Source organism: Dryobates pubescens, chromosome 16, assembly GCF_014839835.1.
Source record: "Dryobates pubescens isolate bDryPub1 chromosome 16, bDryPub1.pri, whole genome shotgun sequence".
In the NCBI taxonomy this organism is placed as follows: Eukaryota; Metazoa; Chordata; class Aves; order Piciformes; family Picidae; genus Dryobates; species Dryobates pubescens.
Window position 1 is genome coordinate 65,834 of NC_071627.1, and position 17,737 is coordinate 83,570.

General features: G+C 41.8%; 1 protein-coding gene across 1 annotated transcript; it reads left to right on the forward strand.

Moving 5' to 3' along the window:
• The first annotated feature begins 88 nt into the window (after positions 1–88).
• On the forward strand, positions 89–14,862 carry ABCG8 (ATP binding cassette subfamily G member 8). Its single transcript, XM_054168512.1, has 13 exons — positions 89–166; positions 1,531–1,635; positions 2,043–2,199; positions 4,012–4,250; positions 4,661–4,793; positions 6,536–6,805; positions 10,495–10,660; positions 10,739–10,831; positions 11,503–11,702; positions 11,830–11,906; positions 13,220–13,487; positions 14,014–14,141; positions 14,621–14,862. The coding sequence occupies exons 1-13, from the start codon at positions 113–115 to the stop codon at positions 14,756–14,758; spliced, it is 2,028 nt and encodes a 675-aa protein (XP_054024487.1). The 5' UTR covers positions 89–112; the 3' UTR covers positions 14,759–14,862.
• The last annotated feature ends 2,875 nt before the right edge of the window (positions 14,863–17,737 follow it).

A 17,737-nucleotide genomic window follows, 5' to 3' on the forward strand; every position in this document is an offset into this window, starting at 1 on the left:
TGAAGGTGCCTGGAAAGGGCTCAGCTCAAAAATCAAGACAAGAGGGATTTCCAGAACTTTCAAAGAGCTTGTAGTCTAACTGCTACAGGGAGCAAGACCTTCCACCACCAACATGAAGGCAGCCACTGAAACCGTCTCTCTAGACAGTGCCAGCTGGAGTCAGATAGCATGCGAGGGCTTGCCGGTGAGTGAGAGCTGTGCGGAACGTGAAGGAACTCGACAGGCTTGTTCACTCACAGCTACAGTTCTTGTCCAGGGATTTCTCAGGCAGCAGGATCTCAGCTCCTTCAGCTCTGAAATGGGGAGCTGAAAGCATCCCTTATCCCCAACAAGTGCACAATGGGGATGAGGTTGGCACCATGCAAGCCATGCTGAGATGCCACAGTGGTGGGGCTGGGAGACGGGATCTTCAAACGTAGGTGGAGCAGGAATTCTCTGAGCATGGACAGGACTGGCTGTAAAATCAGCTCCCCGCACTGGCGGGGACCACCTCTTTAAAAAAAAAAAGTTCAGTGTAAGCAAGAGTGCAGAGCGCTTGACAGCAGGGGGAGCTTGCAGGGCTTTAACGTGGCTTTTCATGCCTGGTGTCATGCTGCTTTCTGCTGCATAACTGAACAATTTAATTAGCCTCATTTGTTGTGAGAGCAGGAGGTGCACAATAAGATTGTATGTTCACCATCTGTCAAAGATACTACAGGAACAGATAGTAACTGCTACACAGGGAACACATGTGTTTGCCTTGGCTAGAAATGAGTTTGACTTTTTGGAAAGGCACAAGGCTCCAGGAGAGATATGGCTGTTTGGAGTAAACACAACAGGCACACACGCAGAATTAAATACAATCCAAAGCCAGAAAGCTGACTCAGCGAAGACTACTTAATTGCAGTTATATGCAAGGTTAACCAAGCCAAGTGGAGACTCATGTCTCAGAACTCTGAGTTTCAGTAGCGAAACTGAATTAAAACAACAACAAAACAAAAAACAGGAGAAAAGGAGATTGCTCTTGTGGTCATACACCTACTTGTTCATAAAGCCTCCAACTCAAGGAATCCCTGTGGAATTCAATAATGAATGTAGTTCTAGTGACTCTTAATTGTCAGCTGCCATAACTTATGAATTTTAATATGCACCATTTTGATCTCATAGACTAACTTTGCAGCAGCAGTACATTGTTTTCCCCTCAAAAGCAGAAATAGAGTTCAGTCTCTTTACCTGGTGTGAAATTTATCTACATTTTGGGAGTGATATCATTTAAACTGAAAGCAAACAGAAGAGCATAGCACAGCATGTTGGGTCCTCACATATGCCACTAGAACAAAGTAAATTTCATTCTGATTAGCAGATAACTCATCTCAGTCCTTCAGACTTCTTCACTACAGGAACTCAGCAACAACATGCCATAAAATATACTTTCCCTTCTGCTTTACCTTTTCTAAACTCAAACTCTGCTTTACCTTTCCAAACTCAAACCTAAATTCTAACAGGAATTTAGGTATTGAAATTAACTATTGTAATTAACAATTTTTCCAGACCAAAACTGAGGATGATCTTTTTTGCTCTGAGGAAGATAACAGTCTGTATTTCACATACAGTGGAAAATCAAATGTTCTTGAGGTGAAAGGACTCAACTACCAGGTAAGAGTTTTACTTATATACTTCCCTTCAGCAGGGAGCTCATCCAGTAATACTTGTTTGTACACATGAGTCACTTTAAAAGTCAAAGTTGTTGAGGTTCATAACACTAATTCACATCACCATTAAACATCCAATTCTTCACGTCTTGAGACAAATTATTCCTGTGAGGGCTGGGGCAGAGGGACTTTCTGTTCAATTAGGGATGTCAGGAGCCCTTGCTGGCAAGAATAAGAAGCAAAGAATGAAAACCATACTTGGCTGTGAAAGAACTTTTTAACATGTATTTCTGTTGACAAACAGTATTATTTTAACATATTCTCTGCTTGTGACATCATAACCTCTAAGATTTTTATTGCTAAATAGTTTATTGTTGTAATTGAAAGGTCTTGTTTCTTCCTTTTTTTTAGGTTAACATGGTGTCCCAGATTCCCTGGTATGAAAATCTTACACAGATGAAAATGCCATGGAGCTGGAAAATGGATCCCCATTCTCATATGTCAATAATCCAGAATCTGAATTTAAAAGTTCAAAGTGGTCAAATGCTAGCTATTATAGGAAGCACTGGTAAGAGCAATGACATTTCATTTTTTCACCAACTCTCAGATGAAACATACAGAGCCATGAGTGCCCTGAAGTCTTTTGAATGTCAAAATCTAGTTGAGAAACAACTATTGGAAACATATCACTCAAATACAGTATTTAAAATGTATGAAGAGACAAAGTATGAGGAAACAATGAGTGACACTGGGGAGAAAGCAACCCAAAATTTACTTCCAAACCTGGTTTTGTTACAAGTTGCACTCATTTGCTGCTGTTTCCTGAGGTGTAGTGGGGCTGGCAGCCAGCAGTCCCAGCTCTGCTGGACATGCATCAGCTTCATGGCTCAGTTTCAAAACAGGCCAATTGCACACCTTACTCAGGTACATAGCAGGCAAATGAGGACAAATCCCATAGAAAAGATCAGTGGCAACTTGCATAGCCGCAAGCAGGAATGCCCTTCAGATTGAAACAACTCTAACAGGATAAAAGATTGTATTTGGATTAAGAGATTAAGAGAAATAGAGAAGAAAAGACAGTTCCTTTTCTGTTTGTCATTAAAACATTTCTCTTTCTTACTTCCCCACCACCACCACCCCACCACCCCTTTCAGTTTCTGGTGTGACTGGTTTAATTTTTTCTAGGATGAGGCTGACTAATGGAGGAGAAGTGGCCTTTATCCGGTGTGGTTAGTTGAGTCTGAGCTAAGCAGCAGACATGTGACCTGTTAAAGTAAAAAGGTACCCATACTCTGGAGGCAAAACCCCCCCATACTGTGTTTCCACTGGACTCCTACATCAGCTTAGCTCAGTGATTCAGTGAAGATGCTCTCTCTCAGAAGCAAAGCATATATGCCGAAGAAATTTCAACTTTATTTCTGCAAAAGAGCCATGCATTTTTTTTCTTAGCACATATCTTTAATGTAATTGAAGTTGTATTGTAGAGCTCCTTCTGATAATAAAAGGAAAATCTATGATGAAATAACATACAGAGTTATAGATATAACCACCTTTGTAAGGTAAGATACACTGAGCACAAAACCCTTTCAGCAAACTAGTCAAACTAGATGCTGATGGGTTTTACATTGTCACTGGCAATCAATATATCACTCTTAAATAGAGCAATATAGTGTGAAGTTAATCTTTCAACAGGGAGACTGGAAGTAAATGACATCTAGTCATAGTAAGAGAGCTCTTTGTGTTTGCATACAGTATCATGCAACAAAAAGGAAAAATTCCAAATCAGGGGTTACTGTCATTGTTTTACTTTTCTTACCTCAGAGCATGAGCCAGCTTTTCTTAATTATTTAAATGACTTTTTGTCTTAAGTCATAATAATTTTTGTTTTAATCATTATTAAGCTTCTTTTCCCCTGTATCATTCAGCACCTTAGTCAGTCAGCTGTTCCAGCTGCTGTTTCTGAAATGAGAGTTCCTTCCCCAAGGAAAACTCTTGTCAAGGAGGTAGGTCCTAGCCCTGCAGTCAGCACAGGATATCACTTGTCACCTCTGTTTCAAACAGGAAAGTCAGGTAAGAGGAGGACAAAGTGGTCTTGCTCCTTGAGTTCATGGAGCTATCCTTGATGCTCAACTACCCAGTTCTGCTGCAAAATGTCAAAGGGTAAAGCTACACACTCCGTTCCAGAGGACAGAGATTTCCTGAGCATGAGCTTGTAGTCTGTGCGGTTGGGTTTTTTTTCTTGTTTTCAAGACCATTGTCTCTCTGTGGCTTTGGAAAAGCCAGGTTGGGGAAAACACATGAAAGAACAAAAACTTCCATCCTCTCTCTCTGACTAGATCACCTTTGAAACTAATTTACTTTTCAATTTTGATTTTTCTAGCCGGTGGGAAGACATCCCTGCTTGATGTGATAACCTGCCGGGATCACGGCGGCAAAATCAAGTCTGGTCAAATCCTGATCAATAACAAACCCAGCACTCCTCAGCTTGTTAGGAAATGCATAGCCCACGTGCGGCAGGATGACCAACTGCTCCCCCACCTGACTGTCAGAGAAACGCTATTGTTCGTTGCCAAACTGCGCCTTCCAAAGTTTTTCTCAGACTCACAAAGAGAAAAAAGGGTAATTAAGCTGTTGGGGAAAAAATAAAGTTGTCAAAAATGTGTCTGACAGGAATTATCCAAGAGATCCTGCATGTTTGGAGTCAGACCAGCTAATCTGCCTTTTTAAAATGTATATAATGAATCATAAACCTTTATTGTTTGCTTTCAAGATAGAAACCAGTAATTGTTCCAAAGCTCATAAAAAATTACAATCTAGAGAAAGCATTAGAGTGGCTGAAAGAACTCAGTTGCTGGTCGCTGAGTCTTTTCTAGTGTTATCTCTAAAATCAGGGTTTGTTTTCAAGTGTTGCTTGATCCGATAGCACTGAAATATCCAGGTCCATTTTAACCACATTAATCATATTTTCAGATTTATCTATGTTCAGATAAACTCTTGGTTTATTCCTGTAACCCTTTGGATCCCCCAAGGTTGAAGAAGTCATAGCAGAGCTACGCTTGCGTCAATGTGCAAACACCAGGGTAGGCAATGAGTACCTCCGCGGTGTTTCAGGAGGTGAGAGGCGGAGAGTGAGCATTGGTGTGCAGCTGCTCTGGAACCCAGGTGAGCAAAACCCCTGACACCTTCCTTGTGCCCACTATAGACCACTGGGGGAAATGGGGCAGTAACTGAAGGTAGGCACTTTCAGGAAAGAGTCTTACACAGAAATGCCCCTGGGGCAGCTTGAGGACATGACTCAGGATAAGTCTTGCACCAACCTCTCCCAGAAGTTACCTATCCATAGCAATCTTAGACACAGTGACTAGGTGCTGGTCCATTTGCTTAAACTGAAATCAGTGCTGATCATAGATAATACTGCAATTATTATAATAATAATTTTGTAAATTGAATGTTTCAGCAGCCTTCCCACTCTTGCTTCTGTCACCTTTGGCAGTGGAAAAGTGGTGACAGAGCCAGGCAAAGACCCCTAGTAGCTTTCATCCACTGCTCTCTAAAACCACCATCACATAGACTACTGAAAGTTGCCTGAAATCACCCTCACAGCTGCGCTGTGGTTTGTGTATATCAGCATATCTGTTTATTATCTGACTACATAGCACAAGTTACTTTTGGAAGACTGCTCTCCTACTATAACATCAGGATTGGTTTTTTTCCTCCAACCTAGCCCCTTTACATGTTAAGAGAAAGATCATTTTCCTGGATGCATAGTTGGTCATTGTGGTCTTGTGCAACTCACTGATGTGGCTGGCTCATACTACAGGTGAACTAGAAATTTCCACCATTTTCAGAAGGAGCAAAATCTGAGGCTAAATCTGCAGCTGATTTTGCAGCATTAAAATCTCCTGCTCTCATATATATCTAAAACTGACCCTCTTGTTGAGCAAGATTTCTCATGAGCTCTACCACTGGAAAATAGATCTGAGAAATTTTTTTTGCTTGCATAAAGTTATATTTTTGTAATTATGGGAAAGCATAAAGTTTTTGTTTGGTTGGTTTGGTTTATGATTGGTTGGTTAGGTTGGGTTTGTTGGGGGTTTTTTGGTTTGTGGTTTGGGTGTTGTTTGGGGGTTTTTTGTAAGAAGTGATGCTCAGGAATAGATAGGTTGGTACTGAACTAATAAAAGAATTTGCTCCAGGAAAAATAAGCAAAACTTTCTTAACATTCCAAATGTTATACCCCTCAACACAGAAACTATGTCTGTGTACAGACATTGCCTTGCACTGAGTGAAGACATTAAGTTCCACAGTAACACAAATATTGCAAAGTAATAAACCACTTTCAAGTTTGTAACAACCAATTGTAAAACAAATTAAAAATCCAATCATGCCTATCTCCTCATACAAATGTACAAATAGGTGCAAAATAGAGCACAGGTTGGGAGGTAGAGCTACCTAAAAAGTACTCTGTGAGTATTTACACGACTAATACAAAAGATTTACATATTGGGCATTTAGGTTAAAATATTTCAGTAGGAAGGATACAAAATTAGTCCTATTGTTTTAATTAATATTTAAATGCCTGATGCTTCTAAAGGCAGTGCAGAACTTCAGAGAATAACATAAATTTAATAAGGAACCTAAGTCTGCATCCCAGTGAGGGGAAAAATTTTAAAAATCTAGTTTCCAGTGTAAGAGATAAGATTTTAAATAATTACTCTTGAACATCATGCTCAGGAAGATAGCTAAAGAAACTGCAGTTGTTCACTATTACGTGGTGTCAGCATGGAATATACTTTGTACTTACAAAGCAAAAAAAGGAACCTATGAGTGAGATTTCATGCACTAGCACCATTTGACTTGGAACATGTTTTCCAAATCACAGCTAAATTTATTGTCTTTGGCAGGAATACTCATACTTGATGAACCTACATCGGGACTGGACAGTTTTACTGCACATAACCTTGTGATAACATTATCCAGACTGGCCAGAGGAAACAGATTAGTCCTTCTTTCACTTCATCAGCCCCGGTCAGATATCTTTCAAATGTTTGATTTAGTTCTTCTGATGACTTCTGGAATCACTGTTTATTCTGGAACAGCTAGAGACATGGTCCAGTATTTCACAGAACTAGGCTATCCTTGCCCAAGGTACAGCAATCCTGCAGATTTCTATGGTTAGTATCAAACATTGCCATAAAAAAAATAATTGGTGTAAATTGTTTCCTTTCATAAGTGTTTCATTGATTTTTATTGGCTATAACTGTCTTAGACATGCCTCATAACTGATTCAAATCAATAGTCCAGCAAGTTCAGTTTTTAATAAGATCCTTATTTGTCAGTACAGAAAATGTAAGAAAAACAAATAGTATGAACAAAATCACTTTTAAATAATCCTTCTTCTAACTCTTCCACGTGTTTTGCACATGTGTTTTGCACACATATTCCCATGTTTTAGATGGCTGAAACTTTTGTCCTCACTTGGAAAGACATGGATGAACTGGGTTTCTGTAGCCAGTTCCCTGCATCTCTGAATCATGAAATGTAAAACACTAGTTTTCCAGGCTGAGAGAAAATACACAATTGGAACAGTAAATGGGAAGCAGAAGTGCTGATCAGTAGAGCATGTTGGGAAGGAAGAAAACCAAATCCAGAACAGCAATCTTTTTATTTCTCTTCTTAAAGAAAGTTAACTGCATGGTTCCAAATCCATTCCTCTGAAGCTTTTTGCAACATGCACAGGGAATCTGGGCCTTTTAATCTAATGGCAGTAGTCACCACAGAGGTTGATTCAATTCCAGCCCTTAGGTCTTTGTACCCAAGTTGGCTAGGAAATACTGTACAGAGAGCAGTCCCAATGCTTTGGCATTACCTCTTTGGCCGTGCTTATGTGGCAGGTGGTGGCAGGTGCTTTCAGCTGTGCAGACATAAACAGAAGTCAACCCCAGTGTCAAGCCCTGCAAAAAGACCTTCGTCACCTCTGTGGTTCAGAGCCAAGGGCAGCCTTGAGGAAGGCTTGTAGCACTCCCATATGGGGATGAAGAATCAGAGGCAGTCCTGGAGAAACTTGCAGCTACAGCCTGTTCTTACAAACCTCTACTACATGGAGGCAGTGAGAGATGAGAAAGGGAGGTGGAAGATCAGAGACAGAAATATGGGCATCAGAAATGGAGAAATGGGACAGGATGGTAGAGAATCCCACAGCAAGAAGGAGCCCCTGACAGAAATACACACAGCATTTGCTGTGTGTCTCAGAGAGAAACAGGAGACCATGACAGAAGTGAAGGGGTAGGGGCAGATTGTGACTGAAGAGAGATGATCAGCCCAGTGTAAGCAGTTATGAAATGCACAACAACATTTCTCTCAAAAAGCACCTGCAAAATGACAGGTAATGTCACTCTACACTGAGGGTCAACATTGGAAAATACTATTATAAGTTCAGATTAAAAAAAAAAAAGTGACAAAATAGCTCTAAGTCAACTGCTGCTGCTACTATGTTGTTCTTAGATAGTGCTCTTCTCAGGCTTTCTCAGTATCAGGTAAAGTCTATGGCACCTCTGTAAGATTAAAAAAAAAAAAAAAAAAAGATAACCATAATTTTGCAGATGGAGGGAAAAACCATGTGATTTAAGTCAAAGACATAACAGGTTTTAAATGCCTACATGCCAGGAATGAAATACAGACTTTATTCTCAGCACCCCTCTCAAGCCACTACCAAATTTAGAAAAATCTGAAATAGTAATTCACAATATTATGGTAGGGAATCATACAATCAACCAAGTTGGGAAAGATCTCAGAGGTCATCAAGTCCAACCTATTACCCAACACCTCATGACAACTAAACCATGGCTCCAAGTGCCATGTCCAATCCTTTTTTGAACACCTTGAGGGACAGTGACTCCACCACCTCCTATCAACCACTTCAAGTTCTCATTACCATTTTATCCATCTGATCTATGCCACAGCCTTCTCCACCCCTAAGATACAAAAGTTTCCTTTGCTCAAAGAGCTTGTTCAACACTTGGACAATCAGAGCCACCTGTTTACCAGGCATACATACATCTACATGGTCACTGAATCAATCAACCTCAGAGCAATTCCAGTGATAAATTAAACCTCATACTTCTGCGCAAGGTAGTGAAAGTGATCATTTTCCACTTTAAGAGATGTGAAAGTCAGAACATGCCATTCACATGAGAGAGGAGAGAAGAGGAGAGGAGAGGAGAGGTTCGGAGAGGAGAGGAGAGGAGAGGAGAGGTTCGGAGAGGAGAGGAGAGGTTCGGAGAGGTTCGGAGAGGTTCGGAGAGGAGAGGAGAGGAGAGGAGAGGAGAGGAGAGGTTCGGACAGGAGAGGTTCGGACAGGAGAGGTTCGGAGAGGTTCAGAGAGGAGAGGTTCGGAGAGGTTCGGAGAGGAGAGGTTCGGAGAGGAGAGGAGAGGTTCGGAGAGGAGAGGTTCGGAGAGGAGAGGTTCGGAGAGGTTCAGAGAGGAGAGGTTCGGAGAGGAGAGGAGAGGAGAGGAGAGGAGAGGTTCGGAGAGGAGAGGTTCGGAGAGGAGAGGTTCGGAGAGGGGAGGGTCGGAGAGGGGAGGGTCGGAGAGGGGAGGTTCGGTTCGGAGAGGAGAGGTTCGGAGAGGTTCGGAGAGGTTCAGAGAGGTTCGGAGAGGAGAGGTTCGGAGAGGTTCGGAGAGGAGAGGTTCGGAGAGGAGAGGTTCGGAGAGGTTCGGAGAGGAGAGGTTCGGAGAGGAGAGGTTCGGAGAGGAGAGGAGAGTTTCGGAGAGGAGAGTTTCGGAGAGGAGAGGAGAGGTTCGGAGAGGAGAGGTTCGGAGAGGTTCGGAGAGGAGAGGAGAGGAGAGGAGAGGAGAGGAGAGGAGAGGAGAGGAGAGGAGAGGAGAGGAGAGGAGAGGAGAGGAGAGGAGAGGTTCAGAGAGGAGAGGAGAGGTTCAGAGAGGAGAGGAGAGGTTCGGAGAGGAGAGGTTCGGAGAGGAGAGGAGAGGTTCGGAGAGGTTCGGAGAGGTTCGGAGAGGAGAGGTTCGGAGAGGGGAGGGTCGGAGAGGGGAGGGTCGGAGAGGGGAGGTTCGGTTCGGAGAGGAGAGGTTCGGAGAGGTTCGGAGAGGTTCAGAGAGGTTCGGAGAGGAGAGGTTCGGAGAGGTTCGGAGAGGAGAGGTTCGGAGAGGAGAGGTTCGGAGAGGTTCGGAGAGGAGAGGTTCGGAGAGGAGAGGTTCGGAGAGGAGAGGAGAGTTTCGGAGAGGAGAGTTTCGGAGAGGAGAGGAGAGGTTTGGAGAGGAGAGGTTCGGAGAGGTTCGGAGAGGTTCGGAGAGGAGAGGAGAGGAGAGGAGAGGAGAGGAGAGGAGAGGTTCGGAGAGGAGAGGAGAGGAGAGGAGAGGTTCAGAGAGGAGAGGAGAGGTTCGGAGAGGAGAGGTTCGGAGAGGAGAGGAGAGGTTCGGAGAGGTTCGGAGAGGAGAGGAGAGGAGAGGAGAGGAGAGGAGAGGAGAGGAGAGGAGAGGAGAGGAGAGGAGAGGAATAGACCAGGTTGGAATAGACCTTCAAGATCATTGAGTCCAATCTATCATCCAGCACCATCTAATCAACTAAACCATGGCACCAAGTGCCTCATCCAGTCTCTTCTTAAACACTTCCAGTGAAATCATTCAGTGACTTATTGAATGACTAGGTAAGAAACATCTCCCTAGAGAAAGTATATCAACACTCTCTCCTTTTCTAAAGTAACAGATACAGTTTTAGCCATTTTAGTTGAATACATGCACACAGGTTGTGCTGTCTGTTCACCGTGGAATCTTTGATTCTAAACACATCATGAAGTTATCACAACTGTAGCATACAGTCTCATGTTAAATTGTATCTTTCAGTTGATTTGACCAGTATTGATAAACAGACTGCAGAAAAGGAGATGGAAAGCCGAAAAAGAGCAAATACTCTTGCCAAGTTATTCCTAGAAAAAGTAAAAGGTTTTGATGATTTCTTGTGGAAGGTTACTGAAGGAGACAATGCTGCAACCACATTCAGCAAGCAAAGGTAAGGAAGTGTGTTGGACAGTATATCTGAAATAACAGAAAGAGCCCGTGCTAATGTCTTTCCTCTTCTTTTTGTCAGGCCCCATTTAAGTTCAGAGGAGGCTATCAACATGCCTCAACATTCCAGTGATCAGTTACCAGGAGCCTTAAAGCAGTTCACTATATTATTAAGGTAACCTTATTGGCAGCATAAACAGTTATGGCTCATGTCCATTTATGTTGTGAACCGCAAAATGAGAAATGAGAAACATTGAGAAGCGTTGGAAGTGCAGAGCGCGCATTAAGCCCAAGCAAGCTGTACAGCAGAGGTGTTGCTTTACAGGCTTACCCCAGCCCCAACAAGGATGACAGCCAGGCATACAACCTCACCTTTCTGTCCCAAGGCTCGTCTTAGACACAGTTCACTCTGGCTTAATTTGCTGGGAGCCTGTGGCTTTAAGGAACATCAGAAGACTCCAGGCTCAGGAATATGGTCCCAATTTTGGGTTCTACCATCCTGATAACCATGTGGAAGCATGGTGACTCAACCCTCTGCAAGCCCAGGCAGGTGTGCGGTACGCTCAAATATTGCCAGTCTTACACCTCTGCCAGGTTTGAAGCCAGGAGACTTCAATGATTATAGCCAGCATAATGAGCATTGTAGTTGGATTTTACGCTTGTGTTCGTAAAAGAATCACGATCGGCTGGTGTAGCACACGTAGAACATCGCTACCAGTATTGGCTCCTGTTAGGCATGCTGCAGGTACGCTAATTGAGTTTAACGGAGTGTTTAGGGCAATCCATTTGTATGTAGCTGGCATTAGAAAGGACTATACCTCATGGTCAGTGTTGCTGTTTTCCCAGTCGTCAAGTCTCCAATGACTTCAGAGATCTTCCAACGTTATTAATCCATGGATTTGAGGCCCTTCTCATGTCATTATTAATTGGATTTTTGTACTACGGCCATGAGGAAAATGGACTCTCTATTCGTGACACAGCAGCACTGTTATACATGATAGGTGCACTAATCCCATTCACAGTGATCTTGGATGTTATTGCCAAATGTAAGTGTCAGTTTTCTTATAAATGTTACAAACAATCAAAATCAGAAACCCCCTAAACCGGTTTTTAAAAATTGTATTTATTAATGCAATCCTAGGACGAAACCAAACTGTTTGTTGTACCCTGCAGGTCATTCGGAAAGAGCTATGCTTTATCACGACTTGGAAGATGGAATGTACTCTGTTAGCCCATATTTCTTTGCTAAGGTAATTGGTTTTGTTGCCAGGAAATGCAAACAGCTGGCTTTAACATTAAAAGCTACAAACAAACCAAAGCCTTGTGTATAAACGATCACATTAATATCAGACTTTGTTCTTTTGTTTCTGCCAGCTAAGGCTATCCATCTTGCTGCCTTGGCATTAATGGATTAAACCTCACACTACTATAATCTGTTGCCATAAATCATGGCTGAGATCCCACTGCAGAAAGGCCAAAGAAGAATCTTTGGTTGTTTGTTTTTTGTCTGAAATTTGGGAAATCTCAACATCAAATTTGAGTGTTTAGGCAGTTTTACATGCCTGCATATTCCACATCCTGGGAGGTTTGAGTGTGTCTTGAGTTGCACAGCAAAACATTAATGTTTAACACTAAAGCAAATGTAAAACAGAAATGATAACTGTGACATTGCCAGCAGTTGTTTGGGCCTGTGCTGGTCAGAGAAAGGCAATTGTACTAAGCACATAGAGAGACAGAGTTTCTGGAAATACATTCAGAACTTTAAAAAAATTGCATTCTCTTTTTTACAAGGTTTTAGAACAATCTCTTCTTTGTGATGTTGCTACTGTTAGATGTTCTGCCTGCCGTGGCATCTGTAATTTAGGTTTCCATTTCTGCCTAAAATTTTAAATGCTTATTAGTGGTTGCCAGAGAAAAATATTCTTTGGGTTGTGTCACAAAGATTGCACATTATTCATAGAAAAATCAATGCCATTTTTTACAACCTTAGTATTATAGTAGCCACCTCCTTTGGAAAAAATAATCATAATGCTCTCCATACATATCTTTAGGTTATTTGGAAAATCCTATGCATGTTTTTGTTTTACAATGAGTTAAATAGTTACCAAGTGGACCCTGGGACAGGGTAGGGCAGTGACCCAACAGCCAAATATGTCTCAAATTTGATCTCACACTAGGCTCAACTAAATTTGGACAAAACATACATTGCCATGGTTCAGTAACTATGTTATTGTTAACAAGCACACCAGTTCTCAAGAAAAGTGTCTTGAGTTTTCAGAACCTGCCAAAACTGTAGCAAAACAAGACATCTAATCTGTAACAAGAATCCTCTCAATTTGTTATAGGAATTGTCACAGCTGGAGGAAAAACTAGTAAGGATTTCAAATTCTGTTGTGGATTGTTGTCAGTGACATGCAGAAACACCTAACAGGGAGATGATTGCATTCTAAGGGAGTATTTTTTGTAGTTTTTCTGAACAGCCCCTTAAGTACATCAAGGTGTATGCCAAGTGCTTTTGTAACTATCATCGCACTTTTTTAATTCTTCCCCACCTCCTGAACAGATTTTGGGGGAGCTCCCAGAACACTGTGCTTTTGTTATAATATACGGAATACCCATCTACTGGCTGGCAAACCTCATTCCTGAACCAGCACACTTCCTGCTCAACTTCCTCTCAGTGTGGCTGGCTGTGTACAGTGCCCGTGCTATGGCACTTTGGGTGGCAGCACTGCTGCCAACGTTACAGCTCTCAGCCTTCTTTGGCAACATCCTTTTCACATCGTTCTACCTGAGTGGTGGCTTTGTGATAAGCCTGGCAAACCTCTGGACAGGTAAGACAAAACTCCCATCATCCCTCCAAACTGAAGCATCAATGGCTTCCATTACTGCCTGGTTGTTGTGAGGCTGAACATAACTTACATAGGAAAACTCAGCTTTGCAAGTATCTTCTTGGGTGGTGATGGTGAAGCAGACGGTTCATTTTTCATTAGTTTCTTCATCTGAGAATGAGGAAACACCAAGTTTTGTCAAAAAAGCACTAGTGAAATGAGTTATGTGGTTGCTAAATTTTTCAGTAAAAAGAAGTAATATTCAGTAGAGAAAGATTGAGCACCAGTAAGACTTAATTGACAAGTGGGAACTTGACAGATGTGGATGTCAGCTCTCATAATTCTCCATGCCCACCTGACAGTATCAAGTATATTGCCATTTTGTCCACTAATAAACTGTATATCTTTAGAACCTATAGTTGTCAAGAGGTTAGACAAACCTGCTGTATTTAGCAGGAACACAGTAGTTGTTGAGGTCTTAGCTGTATGTGTATCAATTTATTTCTTTCTGCCATTTTTTTTTTTCCAGTTCCATCTTGGTTTTCTAAAATCTCTTTTCTCAGATGGAATTTTCAAAGCATGATGCAAATTCAGTTCACTGACACCACATATGAAGCAACTGTGGGAAACACCACTTTTCAAATACCTGGGAAACTTGTAAGTCACCAGTAAAATTTGCCACAAACTTTTGATAACCACTTAGAATGCTATTGATGTAATTAAACACATGATGTAGGACTCAATTTCGGTGAGCCCTAAATCGGTGCATGAAGTCACGCTGTAGCTGGTATATTTAAAATGTGTCCCTTACAGATGTCTCTGCAGCGGTCACTCTTTTTATGTCTTTGTTTTCAGTGGAGGAAAAGAATAAAGGGCAGCTATTCCCATGCAAGCCCCAACTACATGCTTGCTGGACTTGCTCAGAAGCTGAGCTATATTTTTCTGAAACACCAGTCACTAGACATAGTGTGTCTGTAACCAGCTACCAAACCACTCTGAAAGTCATACAGTCATACCCAGCTGGAAACCAAGGGGAAGGGTGGCAGGGACCAAGGAAGCTTACATCAGAAACACACATCACAGATCCAGCATGAAAACTGTGTGTCCATTCCCAATTATGTTATTCATGATTACAGGTCACTCAATCTCTGGACCTGGACTCCCATCCTCTCTATGTGAGCTATCTCATTCTTACTGCCATCGTTGGCAGCTTCTTGCTTTTATACTACTTATCTCTGCGATTCATCAAGCAGAAACCAAACCAAGACTGGTAACAGCAAACCACGCAGAGGAGGCAGCAGGTTACAGCATCCCTCGCAAGAAACCAGGGAGAGACCACAAGCTTATTTTTGGTCACCTCCGTGACCACCCGTGGGAGAGCAGGTACCTGCCAGGAGCGCCGGGTGACGCCAGCCCGGCTCGCCACAGGATGGCAGCAGAACACCAGGAGTGGGAAGGCAGGGCAGCGGCTTCCGCACACCCTGCGAGAAACGGGCTCCAGCCTGCGGGTGGGAATTGGGGTGTTTTTTATTTGTCTGGTATACGGGTTTTATAGGTGACAAGACACTTGCGAGTTCCCCATGCCTTGAAATATTCTCAGATACGGGCTTCTAATTTAAAAGGACTTATCCCAGCTGATGTTTCAGTCCACAAACTTTAAACATAGAGTGATCACGTACTTAATTGAGGGAGCTCTGAAAGAACAGGATCAGCACACACAAAACACTACTTTCTGCATCATGTGTAACTTTTCAGAACTCATAAGAACAGTACAGAGGAAACCAACACCAAAGAATTCACTGATGCTTCAGAGGATACAAAAGGATGGAAAATACTATTACCTATTCTGTGTTGTTCCTAATTGCTTCTGTGTTTTAAGGCATTGCCTTTGTGGTCCAGTTAGATTTTGTTGATGCCCCAAATGGGTATCAACTCGCTCGGTAAATGATTTCTTGCAACAGATAATTTTATCTCACCTTCTCAGATTTATTTTTACAGTATAAATACATTTGATTGTTAATCACCTCTCTCCCCGGGGCAATACAAACCACAGCAATTTGCCAAAGTTGGTAGCTATGATTCTCAGGTAGAAAATACCAACATGCCCCTCCAGTAATTAAAAAGCTAATGATACAATCTGTTAAATTCTTTTAATTGTGAACATAGCTATGCTCAGCCATAAGATACAAATACTCAGAAAGTGAGTAGCAGTAATTAAATGCCTGTAACTCACACAGAGTCATGGAAAGTGATTGCAACAATTAGGTTTACGGTTGTGAGCATTTTGTAAGATTAGCTTGCTTGATTTGAAATGTTTGGATGCATCTCTCTGTGCCTGTATACAAAGACCCAAAGCACATCGTCTGCTTCACTTTAATTCACATGTTGCACATAGTGGAAAACTCCCAGTATTAATAACCTAGAATGCCCTCAATACTATTATGTAATTATTTTTTTTTTAAATCCCTGCCCCTGCCCCCTGCAGTAAGAATGAAAGAACATCGATATTCTGTTATTATATTTGGCAATTAGGACTGCCACATTAGCTGCCACAGGTTCCATGTTGTAAATACATGCCAAGGAAGACCATAGTCTAAAGATGCTAGGCAGGTCTGATAAGAGTAACAGCTTCAGCCTCAGGCAGTAGTAGGAATCCAAGACACTCTGAGGTTCTTCTAAGGTGAATTCTCACATTTCTTTCTGATTCTGCTGCATTTGTTTTTAAAACACAACCCAAACAAACAAAAAACAACCACAAAAAAAACCAAAACCCAAACAAAACATCCAACCAACCAAACCAAAACACTTGATCTGATCCTAGTTCCATTTTGAAAATATCAGATTTTCTTTGCCTTTGAAGGACAAAGCCAATTCTTTCAGTCCAATTCAGCATCATTAAATTGTCAGCATAGCAGCTTCCTGTTTGATTCTTAATTATTCCTTTTTATTATATTTAAGACACTTAATTTTTTTAAGTGGTTTACCCTTTTTTGTAATGATCTGTTGTGATTAGACTCTCTTTTATATTACGCTGAAGTTTTAAGGGTATAGATTGTTACTTCTAGTCTAAACCTCTATTTTCAAGATATTTAGAGGATTAAATTCTAGGCTGACTCTCTGTTGTGAATTCACTTTGATGTTTAATAAAAAAAGGAGAGAGACAATGGGAGAAATCAAAGGCATAAGGGACAGCTCTGAATTTTAGGGGCATATTGTCATGCACAGAAATCTTCAGGCATCTAGATAAGAATATACCATAGCCTTAACTTTGAATTTCCTTCCTTTTGTGAATTTAGTCACGCTACTGACATTACTTAAACAGCCTTTTTCAATTTAAAATTCCACCCTCTTAACATTATGCAGCAGGACCAAACGGTGTGAGTGTTTCAGAGGTGGTGTTATGACAAGGGTGGATGTATACATAATGGGTACTTGAGCGGTGAGCCTGGGAACAGCCATGGTACAGAGTGTAGGAAGAGCTATCATAGGATGTGGCCAGGCCTGTGTTTACACAGAAAAAGCTCACATTCTATATACTACAATTACACTTGCACACTGCCTATGATCATATCTTGTTTCCTTGATGCCTAGAGATGGGGAATTTAGGCTGTGATTATTGTTACAGGCTTTAGCAATAAGAAGATAGGAGCCTTGAAATACCAGCAATTAGCATTCATGCCTAACAATAGCATGCCATAGGGCTGTGTACAGAAAAGAGGACAAGGAAGAGTGGGTGGATAGCACACAACCTGCCCCACTCACACTACCACGAGTTGAAAAACAGTACAACTTTAGGGGGAATTACGCACCTCTCAGCCAGTGAAGGTCATGCTGTATGCCTTGGATTCTGAGTTCATGTCCTGCTCCATGTCAGTTATGTGTGACAAGGTTTCCCATTTCCACAGTGAAGCTGCTACTAAAAATAACCCAACACCCCCACCCTACCCCCACCCCAAAAAATAATAATCCCCAAACCCAACCAAAAAGCAAATCATCTGTGGTGAGGGATTAGAAAAGTAACTGCAAGTTCTACCCAAGGCTAAACATCGTAATTCAATTTCAGCACAGCTTTGCTTTCCAAGTTTCAGAGTAGCTGCTGCTTTTTCCTTAGACACCTCTGTGTCACCAACAACTTGGTGTGCTTTCCTGCCTGCACTCCCTGTAGCAGTATAAGCAGTTACAGCAGTCTGCAACAATCTCAGCACAGAGACTAAAGATCGCAAGCAAGACAGTATATATATATACACACCATA